This window comes from Thamnophis sirtalis, unplaced genomic scaffold (assembly GCF_051295495.1).
Source record: "Thamnophis sirtalis isolate CommonGarterSnake01/CBP01778 unplaced genomic scaffold, rThaSir2_p1.2 scaffold_4, whole genome shotgun sequence".
NCBI classification, from domain to species: Eukaryota; Metazoa; Chordata; class Lepidosauria; order Squamata; family Natricidae; genus Thamnophis; species Thamnophis sirtalis.
The window spans coordinates 140,987,701-141,004,168 of NW_028261384.1; the positions used below are offsets into that span (position 1 = coordinate 140,987,701).

The 16,468-nt window shown below is 49.9% G+C and overlaps 1 protein-coding gene across 1 annotated transcript in view; it reads right to left on the reverse strand.

Moving 5' to 3' along the window:
* CHD3 (chromodomain helicase DNA binding protein 3) overlaps positions 1–15,931 on the reverse strand; it is an 87,786-nt gene extending 71,855 nt beyond the window's left edge. The window contains 1 exon segment of the mRNA XM_087715027.1: positions 15,106–15,931. Within this exon segment, the coding sequence (XP_087571153.1) occupies positions 15,106–15,439 (334 nt within the window). The 5' untranslated portion in view covers positions 15,440–15,931.
* Between the last annotated feature and the right edge of the window lie 537 nt (positions 15,932–16,468).

The window sequence follows — 16,468 nt, forward strand, 5'->3', positions numbered from 1 at the left end:
GCATGATGGGCCTTTCAGGTTCGGTTCCCGCGACAGGTTCGAGGCGAGGTTCAAAGGCAGCCCAGCCAGGTGACACTCTTAAAAGCCGACGGTTGAGTTCACCATCACCAGGAATGACACAGGCACTGCTTTGATCCGTTGGAAATACAGAGCGGGCCTTCACATGGGACCACAATTTGAATTTAGAATAGAATAGAATGGAATGGAATGGAATAGAAGAGAATATAGAATAGAACAGAATTAATAGAATTAGAATAGAACAGAATAGAATGAGGAAGAATAGAATGGAATGGAAAAGAATAGAACAGAATTAATAGAATTAGAATAGAACAGAATAGAATGAGGAAGAATAGATGGAATGGAATGGAATAGAATAGATTAGAACAGAACAGAATGAGGAAGAATAGAAAAGAATAGCAGAATAGAACAGAATATAAAATAGAACAGAATAAAGTAGAATAGAATATTAACAGAATAGAAAATAGAACATTTGTCATTTTGAATGTACACTAACCAGTAACCCGGCTGTTAAGTGAATCCAGCTTGTCAGAAGGTCACAAAGGAGGGTTGCGTGACCCCACGATGCTGCGACCGTCATAAATAGGAACCAGTTGCCAAGCATCTCAATTTTGATCACGTGACCACGGAGGATGCTGCAACGGTCGTTAAGTGGGGAAAGCGGTCGTTAAGTCCCTTTTTTTCAGTGCTGTTGTCACTTTGGTCACTAAATGAGCTGTTGTAAGTGGAGGACTGCCTGTGTTCCCAAAAAGCATGGCCAGGACAAAGACAAGGTAAAGCCAGAACAAAAATGAAATCTGATATGATTTCATACGAGAACTCTCTATATCTAGGAGAGTGAATATAATAATTATTGTAACTTTGAACGGTCTACTAAATGAATTGTTGCTAAGTCGAGGACTGCCTGTAAATAAACCTAGATTAATTAAAAAAACAAAAACAAATATGGGATGCTAGATAAAAATTAACCTTTCTGTTAGTTCTCCCCTTTTCCTTTCATGGTCCAGCTGGTGCTTTTTCAAGAGGCAACCGGCACTTTTAAGTTTTTGCTTGAAGAGGTTTCACTTCTCATTCAGTTCTGAACGAATGGTGGAGAATGGAAGGATTAATATTCCTTGCCGCCATCCTATATAAATATAAATCCTTCCATTCTCCGCCATCCGTTCAGAACCGAGGACGCTTCTTGGATGAGAAGCGAAACCTCTTCAAGCAAAAAAAAAAACCACGGAAGTTCTGTTGCCTTTGGAAAAACCATCTTTGGAACCTGAATGATGGACAATCTCCGTTGACTTAAGACAGAGCTGAAGAAGCTTCTTGGATGAGAAGCAAAACGAGTTCAAGGAAAAAACAAGTCCAATTGCCTCTTTGGGGGGGGGGGAAGAGCCCCTTTGACTCACGACCCACTTATCGAGCCCAAAATGTCCATCGCTAAGCGAGACAGTTGTTAAAGTGAGTTTTGAAAGCCGGCTGGGGAATTCTGGGAGTTGAAATCGACCCACGGCTGAGATCTTGGCTGTATTTTAATTTACCTGAGTGATTTAAAGCCAGGGACCGGCTGATCACAGTCCTAGGTATCCCCCGCGTTAAACTGGAACGCAAGATAAATTACGACTAAGCCCCGATGCGCTAATTCACCGCCTGCGGGGAATATGACATTATATACAGGAGAAATATGAGCTTTCGTCTCCATTGCACGCCGGCTAGAATTCTTTCTACAGGTAGTCCTTGACTTACGACCACCGTTGGGACCGGAGATCCTGCCGTGAGCCCTCATGGCAAAGGCATTTAAAAGTTTGAGGCGACCATATGACTGGACCCATTTTTTTACAGAGGTCCGTTAAGAGAACCAAGAAGTCATAGGTCCGAGGCACAGAGTAGTTAAGCAAATCACACGGTCGTTAAGTGTGAACCTACTCTCCGAAATGTCGGAAACTGGCAAAAGAGGATCACAAATGGCGGTTACAGGGCTGTGGGATACTGCAAAAGTTGTACATGTGAAACTGGTCGCCAAGCAAACAAACATGGGGTCATGTCCGTGTGTGTGTGTGTGTGTGTCTGTGTGTGTGTGTGTGTGTGTGTGTGTGAGTGAGTGAATGAGAGTGAGAGAGAGAGAGAGAGAGAGAGAGAGAGAGAGAGAGAGAGAGAAAAGGAGAGATTTTAAGGATGAGAAACGCTTTACAAGCCTAAAAATCATCCTTTCTGAGCCATAGCCCCAAACATTCATTAAACAACCAGTTATAACTTGAGGACTATTTATATCATCATCATCTTCATTTAATGACCCCATAATCCCTTGCGGGATGGAGTCTGGGCAACTGAGCGGAGATAGCAGAGTGTTTTAATGGCCGGATGCTCTTCCTGTTGCCAATGCGGAATTTTGTTCAGCAGATATATTCTAGGCCACCGCACCACTCCTTGAGGACTATTTATATATCTCGTGTAAAATTACTACACAAGTCTTAATTTAGAATAGGGGTTTCCAAACTTGGGAAAACTTTGAAAGACTTGTGGACTTCGACTCCCAGGGTTTCCCCCCATGCCGGCTGGGGAATTCTGGGAGTTGAAGTCCACAAGTTGCCACGTTTGGAGACCCCGATCTAGAATCTAAACGAAGCAAAGACCCATCTGTAATCAGCCCAAAATGAGAAGGATCCCATCTGATCTCTACTCCATCAATTGAGCATAAAAGAGATCTCAATGCCCATATAACAGAACAGAATGAGTTAGAAGGGACCGTGGAGGTCTTCTAGTCCAACCCCCTGCTTAGGCAGGAAGCCATGGTTGCTGGAACTGGGGGATGTCTAGTTTAATGAAGAGAAGGATTTGGGGTAACATTATAGCAATCTTCCAATATTTGAGGGGCTGCCCCAAAGAAGAGGGAGTCAAGCTATACTCCAAAGCACCCGAGGGAAGGACCAAGAAGCAACGGGTGGAAATTCATCAAGGAGAGAAGCAAGCTGGAATTAAGGAGAAACTTCCCAACAGGGAGGATAATTAACCAATGGAACAGCCTGCCACCAGAAGTTGTGGGTGCTTCATCGCTGGAAGGGTTTAAGAAGAGTTTGGACAATCACTTGTCTGGAATGGTCTAGGGTTTCCTCCCTGAGCAGGGGGTTGGACTAGAAGACCTGCAAGGCCCCCTTCCAACTCTGTGATTCTAATTTTAATTCTAATTCAAACCCAGAAAGTTACGTACCGGGAAGGCTCAAAAGTCCCGACTTTTATTTAGCATTTTAAATTAGCATTTAAAACAGGAACTGATCACCTTGTCAAGGTGATCAAACTCTTCTTCTGCAGCCCCCCAATATATTGGGGATCCTGGCCCCAAAATTCAGCACTGAATCCCGGCAACCTGAGTTACCACCAACTATCAAGAAAGAAAGAAAGAAAAAAAAACAGTTCTGTCTCCACTGTGAATCTATTTGACATAAAAACACATGCAGTCCTCGACTTACGACCTCATCGGAGTCAAAAAATTTCCATTGTTCAGCAAGACCATTGCTAAGCGGATTTTGCCGCTTTTTTTACAAGCTTTCTTGCCACGGTGGTTAAGTGAAGTTAGTCACACGGTCGCTAAGTGAATCTGGCCTCCCCATTGACTTTGTGGGTCAGGAGGTTGCAAAAGGGGATCCCGTGACCCCCCAGGAGACGCTAAAACCATCCTACATCGGAGCCAGTTGCCAGCTGCCTCAATTATGGTCACGGGACTGTGGGGACGCTGCAAGGATCACAGATATGGGACAACGGTCATAAAAGTCACTTTTCTCAGTGCCGTTGTTAATTCCGGTCACTAAACCAACATTGTAAGTCAAGGACTGCCTCTATTTCAATCAATGACTCAAATCAGAATAGAGCTGGCAGGGACCTTCTCAGTCCAACCCCCTGCTCAAGCAGGAGGCCCTATATACTATTTCAGACAAATATGTAATCAGGATAGAGCTGGAAGGGATCGAAGGGACCTTGGAGGTCTTCTAGTCCAACCCCCTGCTCAAGCAGGAGGGACCCTCTATCAACTTAAGTATTTTCATCCTTAACTTACAACCCCCTTCAGGGAAAAATGAGCCCGCGGGGCGGCTTCCTGATCCGTTAGGTTGGAAGGACGCCGACGCCGTCACCGATCCCATCGCACAGCAGACCCCCGCGAGGATCAATACGTCGAAGATGCAAAGTCACTCTCCGACCCACACACACAAAAAACCCACCACAAAGCGACTTTCCGATGTCTTTTCCAATTTCCCTACCCAAAGCTTTGTCACAAAGTCACCAGGGACATTTCCTGGCTTCGCTTCCCAAGGGGGGGGTGGTATCGTCTCAAAGTCACGTCATGTGGTGCTTAATGGCTGGATCCGGCCCACGCTGGCGGCCCAGACTTAGCCCCCTTCCCCATAAATCCCTGCAATTGGCAGTGATGGATGAGTCCCAGCCCAGACAGACGGCACAGGAAGTACAGAAATAAAAGCCTTCAACGCTGCTGCGAGAGAGAGAGAGAGAGAGACCATCGGGGCAGCCGGGAGTCGCTGCCACCCCATGTCTGCTGGATGACCTACAACACAATGTGTTGTCGGAGGGGAGAGGGGGGGGTGTCTTACGCCTTGCCCTTGCCCGCCCCCTCCATCGCCAACCCGCTCCTGTGCCTTCCACCCCGCCTCCCTAACCCACAGGACACACACAGAAGCTCCTGTATAAATCACAGCTGGCACTAATTGGCTCCCCGCGCCAACCGCACTGCCGAAGAGGTCGCAGGCTAAACGGGACGGCGGGAGGCTAAAGTGGGGCCCTCCTTGTGCTCCCGCAGGGGGAGTCCCTTCAGGTCAAAAGATTAAACAGACAGGGGAGGAAGGCAGGCAGGAGGAGGAGGAGGAGGAAGCCGCCGGCATGATGAGTGGGGCAGGGGAAAGAGAAGGCTGTGCCCAACCGCGGTAGGTCAACAGAGCGGGTGACAGGTCTTGGTACCCATCCAGCCTTTTCCGACCCAACCTGATCGTTTTATATCCCAACGGCTTCGCTCCTGCCAACCAACGCCAGCCCTCCCTCCATCGAAAAAGCCTGCCAAAGTCTAAAATAGACTCCCCGGAGCTAAATCAGGCCTGCGGGGAGACACTGGGCATTGTGTGCCCAATCCCCTCGTCCTATTTCAGACCCGGTTCTCTTCCCCCCCCCTCACACTCACACACACACACGCCCACCCTCCTCTCTTTGTCAAAGAGCCGAGATACGTGGGCTCTCCCCCCTTGCCACAGGGGCTTTCTTTCCCACTCACAAGGCAATTGGGGGGGGGAATAATCTATTCCCCCCCCTTCCCAATTAAAAGCAAGGGTTCAGGCAGGCATTGGGCTTAACCAATGCTCCATTGCAGGCATCCTCTCAAATGGGGAAGGGAGAAAGGGGGAGGGGAGAGGAAGCATGGGAAGCATTTACAATACAATCCTTGCTCAGCCGAGCAAGTATTATTATGCTGTTATAAAACACACACACACACACACACAACAAAGCATCTTGCAGATAAATGGAAGCTTGTCGCCCCCTTTTCGGTTCCAACAAAAAAAGGAAAAAAAAAACCCGTTCAACTTCGTGAATAAGGGGTGCAAGGATGACATTCCACCCCACCACCATCCTCCACTTCCCATCCCACCCACCCCCACACCCACACATATATTACATTTTTTTTGTGCATCTGGCCCAACCCTAGCTCCTTCTGACAATACAACATTTATCTCTTGAATCCTCCAAAGAAGCTTCACCTTGTTGCATTTCCCCCTCTTACAACGCCACCTTCCTTCCGCTTCTGATGGGATGGGATTGACAAATAGCAGAGGAGGGGGCCCCGAAATACATCAGGATAGGGTTTCTAAGCCAGACACCCCCTCCCCCACAACTCTTGTCAATTTCTAATTCATCTATCAATCTTTTTTTCTCTCTCTCTCTCTGCCTACTTCTTCCACGCTTTCTTGCTCCCCCTGCTTCTCCACCCCCCACCCCCCACCGCCCCCCCACTTCTAATCATAATATTGGCACACATGCGCAGAAGATTCTTATATTTGGCAGGCAATCAACTAGAATTTTCCACACACGTGATATTTCTACTCCCTACCTTGAAAATATATATTATATAAAGCTAACAAAGGATTTGGGGAGGAAATGGGAAGGGGAGGGGAGAGAGAGAGAGAGAGAGAGAGAAGGAATGCAGATGAGTAGCCATAACTGCAAATTATAATAAACCAAGCCTACTTAGACAAACAGCGTTTTATGTGTTTCAAGTTAATACTAAAAAGGAAAAGGGGGGGGGGGGAAGAGAGAAAAACTGGGCAGCCAATTTGAAAAGCAAAAATAACTGATGATAATAATAAAAGAACGGGGGCCTTTTTTTAATCTATGTCAGTTAATGGCGGAGAGAATAACAGCCATTTCCCATTAGTGAGAAATCTTAATCGGGGAGGATAAATAAATATATTTTTTTTTTAAAAAGTGCGGGGGAAGGGAGCGGTAAGGAGAAGTGGAGGGGGGGGGAAATGCCTATTTGGTGACGCAGGGAAGATTTATGGATTAGGGGGGGGCAGGAAGGCTCGATTTTGTCTTCAAAAATCTGTCCCGTGCGTCCATGGGGAAAAGAAGTGAGCTGGGACGTTTCTAAACTCTGCGCCTTCTCCACCAGCCTTCTCCACCATCGAAGGGGTTTTTTCGAAAAGGAGCCTGACAGCCAGCTGTCAACTCCAGCCTGTTGCTGTGAACAGGAAAGGGGGGGACGGACAGCAGGGGGGGGGTGTTTGTCTTCCAGGCGGTTACCAGACCACAAGAGCATCCCCTGGCAAGGAGCCCTGCCGGGGGTGGGGGGTGGGAATGACAGCCCCCCACACACACAATCCCCGCCGGTTTGCAAACTCTGCCCTTACAAGCTGGGTGAGGTCAGGGCACGGGGATTCCCAGGCCTTTGGGCATTGCGAAGGAGGGAGGGGGAAGAAATGTACATTGGGGGGGGGGGAAGCGAGAGACCGCAGAGGGAAAAGGAGGGCTGGGTCCAGAATTAAGTGGCAGCTTGGGAAAAACCGGAGCAGAGGCCAGTTTTAAGTGTTTCTAGGGCTGTTTGGGGCTGCAATTTGTTTAAAAAACTGGCGGGCACTTTTTTAAAAAATCTCCTCTCAGGTCCCGTCCACCCTTTGCCCAGGGGCCTCACTCCGCCTTCCCTCCCCTCTTCTACCAACTTTCTTTCTTCTGAAGTGCCATCCCTTAGAGAGGCTCTGCTCTTGGCCCTCTTTCGCCACTGCCTGCACTTCCCTTGCCTTCCCTCTTTCCTTTCCCCTTCCCTCTTTCCTTTTCTTTCTCTTCCGTTTCTCTTCCTTTCCCTCCCTCTTTCGCCTTTCCTTTCCTTTCCTCTTTTCCATTGCCCTTCCCTCTTCCCTTTCTTTCTATTGTCCTCGCCTTCCTTATCCCACCCCCCTTCCTCTTCCTCAAAAGCCCATCAAAATCTGGTTCCAATTGTGCCGAAGTGGAAAACCAAAAAGTTTTAGCATATTTCCACAGCCTCCTAATTTGCCCGCGGGAACTGCCACCTGAGAGGCAGCTTCGAAAAACCGGCTAAAATAAACTAAGACGTTTCCAGGATGAGGCCAGCAAGCCAGTTGAAGCAGACAATGCCTTAAAAATCATCTCCTCCCTTGGGAGATAGTAAAACGCAGCTTTGGGGCTAAATTCAAAGCCCCAATTTCCCCTGTCATAGATGCTGGCCCCCTCCTCAATTTTGGGAAGCTCCCTGAGTGGCTTTGGGGGCAATCCCGCTCTCTCATCCCATCCTACTTCACAAGGTTGTTGTTGAATGGGGGGGAAATGGGAGGGGGGGGGACATCCTGCGCACCTCGCAAGCAAAAAGGCAGGATAGAAATCGAACAAAGAAATAACCAGCTCTCCTAGCTTCAGAGGAGCCAGGGACACAATCTCACAATCTAGAGAAGGAAGTCAGAAGTTTTGCTGCTTAGCAGGTAAGATTTCATGCCCCCAACAGCCGTGATGGGGGGCAAAGTCGCAAAGCACATGACACAACCACAAAACGGGCATTTCGTTCTTTACGAATACGCTACCATACGTCAAAATATTACAGACTTAATGTAGCTTTTTTACTTTCATAAACCAAAGGGGGGGGGACTTTTAAGCAGCGTAAAGCATCCCCCTATTGCATGTAGAAGTCTCTTAACACCCCTATTCTGTTCACCAAAAAGAATCCCATTCCTAAAACTCATTTTTGGCACCAGCTCTACTTTCATAAACTCGGGCCTTTCCTCTTTCCTAAATGTAGGATTTTATGTTCAAATTCACTTGGTGGATTGTCTCACTACTCCTGCTTAACAAGACCTTCCCAAATTTCGATGGGGTCCTTTAAGATGCTTGCTACCCCCTCACACACACACACACACCACACACGTTTTGTGTCATCTGAAAATTTGGAATTTTCTAACTCACCAACAAATAGGTTGAGCAGCAAAGAATCTAGGACCGAGCCCCACTCAATCCTTCCTTGGAGCCTGATCCAGAGTCACTTGTACAGGTGAGCCCTTGACTTGAGTGACCGTTGAAAAGCTACATCTCTGAAAAAAGGGATTTACAACCGTTTTTCACACTTGTGACCATCGCAGCATCCCCAGGATGTCGTGCTCAAAATTAATAGTTACGACTCCTAGTTACGACGATTGCTGTGTCCCGGGGTCACGTGATTCCCTTTTAGTGACCTTCTGACAAGCCAAAGTCCACCGGGGAGCCAGATTCATTTAACAACCGGGTGACTAACTTAACCACTGCAGTGATTCACTTAACAACATTGTCAAATGGGGCAAAACTCACTTAGCGACGTTCAGAAATGTTGGGCTCAACTGTTGGGTCCTAAATCGAGCATTACCGGTATTTTTTTCAACCAACTTTTGAGTATTGCGGATCCTTCTTTTGCCATCCTCTCTTTCTAAGAACCATCCCTACGGCCAGCTAAACTAGTAGAATTTAGCTTGATAAATGCCTGCACTAACTATTCCCAATTGAACACCTTCATAATATGAGTTTTGCCTGGTATTAACAAGCAGACGAGGGTGGAGTCAGATGGCTCTTTTTCCCCCATGTTGGGAATGAGAATAACAGTCTTTGCCCGGTCTAATCCTCTGATGCTGCTATGCCCACTCCCATGACTTCCCTCAAAACACAGTGATGGGATCTCCAAGGGCTCTTCGATGTAACTGGCCTGGCCTGGCGACATAAAGGCCATTCCTGCTAGCCAAACAGCCCTCGATCCTCTCTTTACTGACTATAGAGGTCATCCTCCCTTCCTTAGGTCAACTGTCCAGCTGAGGTTGCACACCGTGGCAGGGACGGGGCTGAAAAGCTCCCAATGGTGCTTTTTTCTTTCAGGAGGCCACTGGACTTCTCATCCAAGAAGCTTCTTCAGCTTCTGACAGGATGGTGGGGAAAGGAAGGATTGATCCGCCCTATTAGCTTTTATCCACTATCCTGTCAGAGCTGAAGAACGTGGATGAGAAGCACGACGACTTCAAAAGAAAAAAAAACAAGATTGCCTCCTGGGACAACCGTGATCTGGAGGACGGAGACTCTCTACAGACTGAAAAAGTTCTTATTTTTCCTCGTCGCCTGTTCCTATCCTTCCATCTTCTCTCAGCAGCAGCCCCCCCTCTCCTTTCTTTTCCTCCTGAGGGGACTAACCCCCCCCCCTTTTTTTCCAAGTCTTTTTCTAAGTCCCTTTCTACTTTAGTACCCTAACACATCCCTACTTATGGCTTGCATCCTATCCCCCTCCATTCTCAGTCCTTGTGCTTGAGTGGTCTCAGCAATAATAATCACAGTGACGCCACTTCCCCTAGAGACAGGCCACTGAGAAGCCACGATAAAACATGATCAAAGGACTGAGGTTTCTTTCTTTATAAGACCAAAATGTAAATGTTTGCATTTATTATTTGCTTCTGCAGCGAGATCAGCGGTTGAAAAGTGCTAAGCACTACGAACAAGGAAGCCCAATACACTGCAGGATAATGGGGGACCCAGCAGAGTCATCCCACCAGTTACCGGAACTGTTATCTAATTTACACGGGGTTTCGGATTTGTGTTTTAGGAGTTACGTTAAGAGTCGCTGCTTTCGTTCCAGTAAATAAAGAGAGACCCAATACATAATAGAGACTGGGTTGTAGAATGGAAACGTCGCCAACAAAGAAGGGGGGGGCCTTGCCCCCCGCAACACCAACTTGTCGCAAAAGATCTACCGCTAAATACAGATTTTTATTTTTATTTTAAATCCTGAGCACAGGTTTTCTTCCAGAGTCCGGAACAATGGATGCCATCCATAACCCAACAACCCAAGGGAAGAAGGGAAGACTACAACGCTATAGATCAGCTTCTGGTAAGTCTACGGGATCGGGTGGCGAATTATTTATGGAGGCCCACCAATAAATCAATGGCACGACAACTGGGAAGGGGCAATCCGGTTTCCCTCTTTTGAAGAGCCCCCCCTCCTATGTGGGGCTGCCAGTCACAGGGGCCAGCTAAAGCCTCGTGGGAAGAGCCCATCAATTTACAGACAATTAAATCAACGTGTTGTCTGGCACATCCACATTAGCGTGTGTGTGTATATATATATATATTTATATACACACCCAGACTGATACGCATCAAAGGCGCTAGCCTTCCACGGGGGCTGCAATCGGGAAAGTGATTTTTTAGCCATCAACCAAGCAACAAATCGATAAGCCAACCGTTTCTGTAAGCTAACCATGTGTTATAAAAAAAAGAAGGGGGGGGGGAGAATGGCACTGCCTACCCGTGACAGTGTAACCCCCCCCCCTGCAGACAGGTAAACAATAAAGAAGCACATTGCACAATACAGGTAGACCTCAACTTACATTCATTCAGTTACACCACCACTGAAAAAAGTGACTTATGACCATTTTTCACACCGTTGCCAAGTGGGACCTCCCCGTGGCCATGTGATCAAAATTCAGGCTCTTGGCGACCGACTCATATTTATGACAGTAGTGACCCATGTGATCTCCTTTTGCCACCTTCTGACAAGCAAGGTCAAAAGAAAGCCAGATTCTCTTCACAACTGTTACTAACGGGTGCAATGCTTCAGTTAACTGTGGCAAGGGAAGTCATAATATGGGGCAAAACTCGCTTAACAACTGTTAAGAAATTTTGGGCTCAATTGCGGCCATAAGTCGAGGACTACCTGTCGTTAGATCAGGTTTTCCTACGGCGATGGGGACACAACTCAGAATTCCCAGCAACCCTTGGCCCAAAATGAACCAAAGTACAAACCCAATGAAGAGAGAAAGCTATTTTGCTTCTCATGAAGTTTAAAGGTAGGTTCCCCTCGCACATGTGTGCTAGTCGTTCCGGACTCTAGGGGGCGGTGTTCATCTCCGTTTCAAAGCCAAAGAGCCAGCGCTGTCCGAAGACGTCTCCGTGGTCACGGTGGCTGGCAGAACTCAATGCCGAAGGCACACGAAACGCTGTGGTTCCCACCACAGAACCCACCAACAGTGGTTCCTATTTTTCTACTTGCATCTTTTATCTGCTTTCGAACTTCCTAGGTTGGCAGAAGCTGGGACAAGTAACGGGAGCTCCCTCCGTTACGCGGTGCTAGGGATTTGAACCGGCGAACTGCTGACATTTCTGATCAACAAGCGCAATGTCTTAGCCCTTTGAGCCACCACATCATGAAGTTGACTTTATCCTTAAAACTAGAAGAAAGAGAATAAGTAAGTTTCCTTGCTAAATATCTGCCAGGAAGACACTCTCTATATATTTCATATCCTTAGTGGAACGACCAGAAATCACTTTTAACATTGTCTAAACAAGTTTCAATTAATTTCCCTTTTACACCCTTTTCACAGGCAAAATAGTTACCCAAACACGCAATTTGAAAATTTGCAGCCTTTAAAAGTGTTCGAAGGGTTATTATTTTCACGATGACTTTTATACTCTTTTGATGTGAAGCTCTTTTGATGTGAATTGGATTCGGACACCTGTTAGGCCTTTTAAGGATACACACCTGTATGGGAGGTAGGTTTTTATTCATTTTTCTCTGGTGTTTGGATTTCGGAACTCTTCCTCTTACGGTCACTGCAAAGTCTTGGCCACAGGCCTTAAATCTCCAGGACTGGCAAGGAAAAGCTGCCCATAATAGGCTGGACAGCCAGCCCAGGTCAAGGGAAGTCTGGCAAGTTCAGTAGGGCACAGCTGCGTAAGAAACCCCTTGCTCATCCCCCACATATCAGCCTGCAGTGGGATTCTTCCTGCCCGATGGGGTGGCAAAACATGGCCAGAGATCTCCAACGTCCAGCCATCCCTTCAGCACCCCCTTTTCTAGTTATACACCCCCAGGTGACCTATGATTTTCCTCCCCCCATGGATGGCCAACCCCCTCTTGCAATGGGAGCTATCCCCATCAGGCCCAGGAGACAGCCCCCAGAGACTGTGAGTTGGGGGCAGTGGTTCCCCCTACCCTTCCCTCAGAGACAGCCTCAGCCCCCCTCCCTGACAGGCAATTTTCCCTGCAACCTATGGGATGTCAAAACCAGGCCAAGAGCCCTCAAATGCCCAGTCACCCCAGCACCCCCATTTCTACTTATACATTCCAAAGTGACGGCTCTCCCCACCCCCTGGCACATGGCTCAGGAGTTGGGCTCCTCTCCACCTCCCCTCCCCTTCCTCCTGTGGGGTGTCAAAACAGGCTCATGAAGGTCCCAGCTCTCCTGTCCCTTCAACACTCCTTTAAACACCAAGTCACCCCTATCCCCCCCCTTTGCCACAATGGGAGTCCTCCCCACCAGGAGACAGGGCTGGCAGCCACTGTGAAAGGGAGCAATGATCCCCTCAAACACCAGAGACACTCTGACATCCCTTTCCTATGATCCCCTCCCCTCCCTCACACACTCCATGTGGGGGTGCAATGTTTCCCTCCTTTCCTCTCCCCTCCCTCACAGACCCCTTGGGTGAGGTAGTGATACCCTCATCCTTTCTACCCTTCCTTCACATACTCCAGGGGCAGCAATGACCCCTCTCCCCCTTTCCTCTCCCCTCCCTCACAGATCCCCCCTTGAGGGGGCAATGACACCTCTCCCCCTTTCACTTCCCCTCCCTCATAGACCCCTTTGGGGCAATGATACCCTCACCCTTTCCCTCATACCATGGGGGTGGTGGGGGTGGCAATGACCCCTCATCCTTTCTCTCCCTCCTTCACATACTCCAGGGGTAGCAATGACCCCTCTCTTCTCCCTCACAGGACCCCCTTGGGGGGGAGCAGTGACTCCCCCACACCATGGGAGCGCAATGACCCCTCACCCCCTTTCTCCCCTCCCTCACGGACCCCTTCAGGAGGGCAATGATCCCCTCTCCCCTCCCTCATAGACCCCTTGGGGCAGTGATACCCTCACCCTCACACCATGTGGGGGTGGCGGTGGCAATGACCCCTCATCCTTTCTCCCCCTCCTTCACATACTCCAGGGGTAGCAATGACCCCTCTCTTCTCCCTCACAGACCCCCGGGGGGAGCAGTGATTCCCTCACCCCCTCCCTCACACCATGGGGGGAGGGCAATGACCCCTCTCCCCCTTTCACTTCCCCTCCTTCACAGACCCCTTCAGGAGGGCAATGATATCCTCTCCCCTCCTTTATAGACCCCTTGGGGCAGTGATATCCTCACCCTCTCCCTCACACCATGGGGAGGTGGCAATGACCCCTCATCCTTTCTCCCCCTCCTTCACATACTCCAGGGGTAGCAATGACCCCTCTCTTCTCCCACACAGGACTCCCTTGGGGGGGGGAGCAGTGACTCCCTCACACCATGGGGGCGCAATAACCCCCTCACCCCCTTTGTCCCCTCCCTCATAGACCGCTTCAGGGCAATGATACCCTCTAACCTCCCTCATAGACCCCTTCAGGGCAATGATACCCTCTCCCCTCCCTCATAGACTCCTTGGGGCAGTGATACCCTCACCCTCACACCATGGGGGGGGGGGTGGCAATGACCCCTCATCCTTTCTCCCCCTCCTTCACATACTCCAGGGGTAGCAATGACCCCTCTCTTCTCCCTCACAGACCCCTTCAGGAGGGCAATGATACCCCCTCCCTCATAGACCCCTTCAGGGCAATGATACCCTCTCCCCTCCCTCATAGACTCCTTGGGGCTGTGATCCCCTCTCCCTCACACCATGGGGTGGGGGGGGGGTGGCGATGACCCCTCATCCTTTCTCCCCCTCCCTCACAGACCCCTTCAGGAAGGCAATCATCCCCTCTCCCCCTTTCCTCTCCCCTCCTTCACACACCCCCTGGATGGGGCAAGGATACCCTCACCCTTTCTCCCCCCTCCTTCACATACTCCAGGGGTATCAATGACCCTCTCCCCCTTTCCCTTCCCCTCCCTCACAGACCCCTTCAGGAGGGCAATGATACCCCCTCCCTCACAGACCCCTTTGGGGCAGTGATACCCTCACCCTCTCCCTCTTCCCTCACACACTTCATGACAGGGCAGCGACCCCTCACCCCCCCTTCCCCTTCCCCTTCCCCCCTCACAGCCCCGAAGCGAGGAGGGCCTTTCCACCCGCCGCCTGCGAGAGGCGTCTGGCTGGCCTCACAAGGTCCCCACCCCCCCCACCCCACCCCCACAGCTATATGGACGCAGAGAGAATTAAGACAGGCAGAAGCGCGCGCGGGGGGGGGGAAAGGGGGCGCAACCGGAGGCTGTTCCGGGAATCCAGCCGCGGACGGGGGGGGGGGTGAGGGAGGTAAAAGGAAGAGCGGGAGTGCGCGCGCGCGAGAGAGAGAGAGAAAAAAGGCGGGAGGGAGGGAGGGAGGCGCGCGCGCGGGTGAGGCGGGGGGGGGTGTCCCTCAGCGCTCGGCGCGCGGGCATCCCGTCCGGCCCCGCGGCGTTCGAAAAGCCGTTGCTTGTTTACCAACAGCCGCCCCGCCCCCCTCCCTCCCTCTCTTCCCCCCTCCCTCCCTCTCCCGGAGGGGGGGGGCGGCCTCGCTCTTTTCCCTCACGCGGGGGAAACGAAGGGGGGGGCGGCGGGAAAAAAGCCCTCGAAATGGCCGTTTGTTTATTTACCTGGCGGCGCCTGGGTCCCTCCGGCGGCCGGCGTGGAGGAGGAGGAGGAGGCGGCGGGGGTCAGCGGGGCAGCCTCCGCCTGCGCTGAGGCGGCGACGACGGCGGCGGCGGCTGCTGCTGAGGCGGCGGCGGCGGGCGGGAAGATGTCGCCCGGGCTGTCGTTCCTGGCGGCGGCGGCGGCGACGGCTGAGGCGGCTGCTTCTTCGTCGTCTTCGTCTTCTTCTTCCTCCTCCTCCTCCTCTTCCTCCTCCTCTTCTTCGTCTTCCTCCCCCTCCGGCTCGGACACCACCATCTCCTCCTCCTCTTCCTCGTCCTCCCTCAGAGGGGAAGCCATGGTGGTGCCGGAGGAGAGGGGGGTGGCCGATGGGTGGGGGAACACCGGAGCCGAGCCCGACGGGCGGGGTGGGGTGGGGATGGAGGGGGGGGGCGGCGGCGGCGGCCCCCCTTCCCCGCCTCTCGAGCTCCCTCCCTCAAAAGCGACCCCCCTTCAAACCATCCCCCCAAAAAATCGCCCCAAAAAAGGGGGCGGTGGGCGCGTAGGGGGTGTTTGGGGAGGGGGGCGCGATCAGAAGTCCCATACGATGGCCGGGACTCTTCTTCTTCTTCTTCTTTTTCCCCTCACAACTTTTCTTCTTCAAGGTTTCTTCCTCAGACGCTCTTTAGGAAGGAAATAATAATAATATTTTTTTTAAAAAAAAAATGGGGGGCGCGCGCAAAAATTAAAAAAAAAATGGGGTCCCCCTCAGTTCTGAGGTGGGGAGTTGAAGATCATATTTTTGCCACCCGAGCAAAAATAAAATAAAATAAAAAATAAAGCAGCAAAAATGGCCGCCTCTAAATTATTTCCCTTTTAAAAAAAAAAAAATCAAACACCCCCCCCAGGTTAAAAAAAAAAAAGATAAATGGGGTGAAAGGAAGGAGGAAGAAAAGAAGAAAGGGGGGAGGAGGAAAAAAAAATATTTACCCAAAATGGCTGGCTTAATTTTTAACCCCCTCTTCCTTAATCTTCCAAAAAAAAAAGAAGAGAGAAAAAGAAAAATGCCCCCCTTTCCTTTTCAAAATAAAATTTAAAAAATGCAGTCAGAATCAGCTCCAATTTTAAAAAAAAAAAAAGGCACACAAAAAAGAAAATAGCCAAGAAAAAAGGAGAAAAAAAAGAAAGGATAATCAGGATCAAGGCAGGTTTTTTTTTTGCCTCCCCCTTCTTCTTGCTTGTGGTGATATTTTCTTTTCAATCGCCCAAGATCTGTGGTCATGAACAATATTTAGACATTCCTGGCACTGGGGGGAACCTGACAAGATTTCTGCATAAAACAAAGATGGCTGCTCTAAATTATTTCTTTCTTTTTTCTTCTTCTTCTTT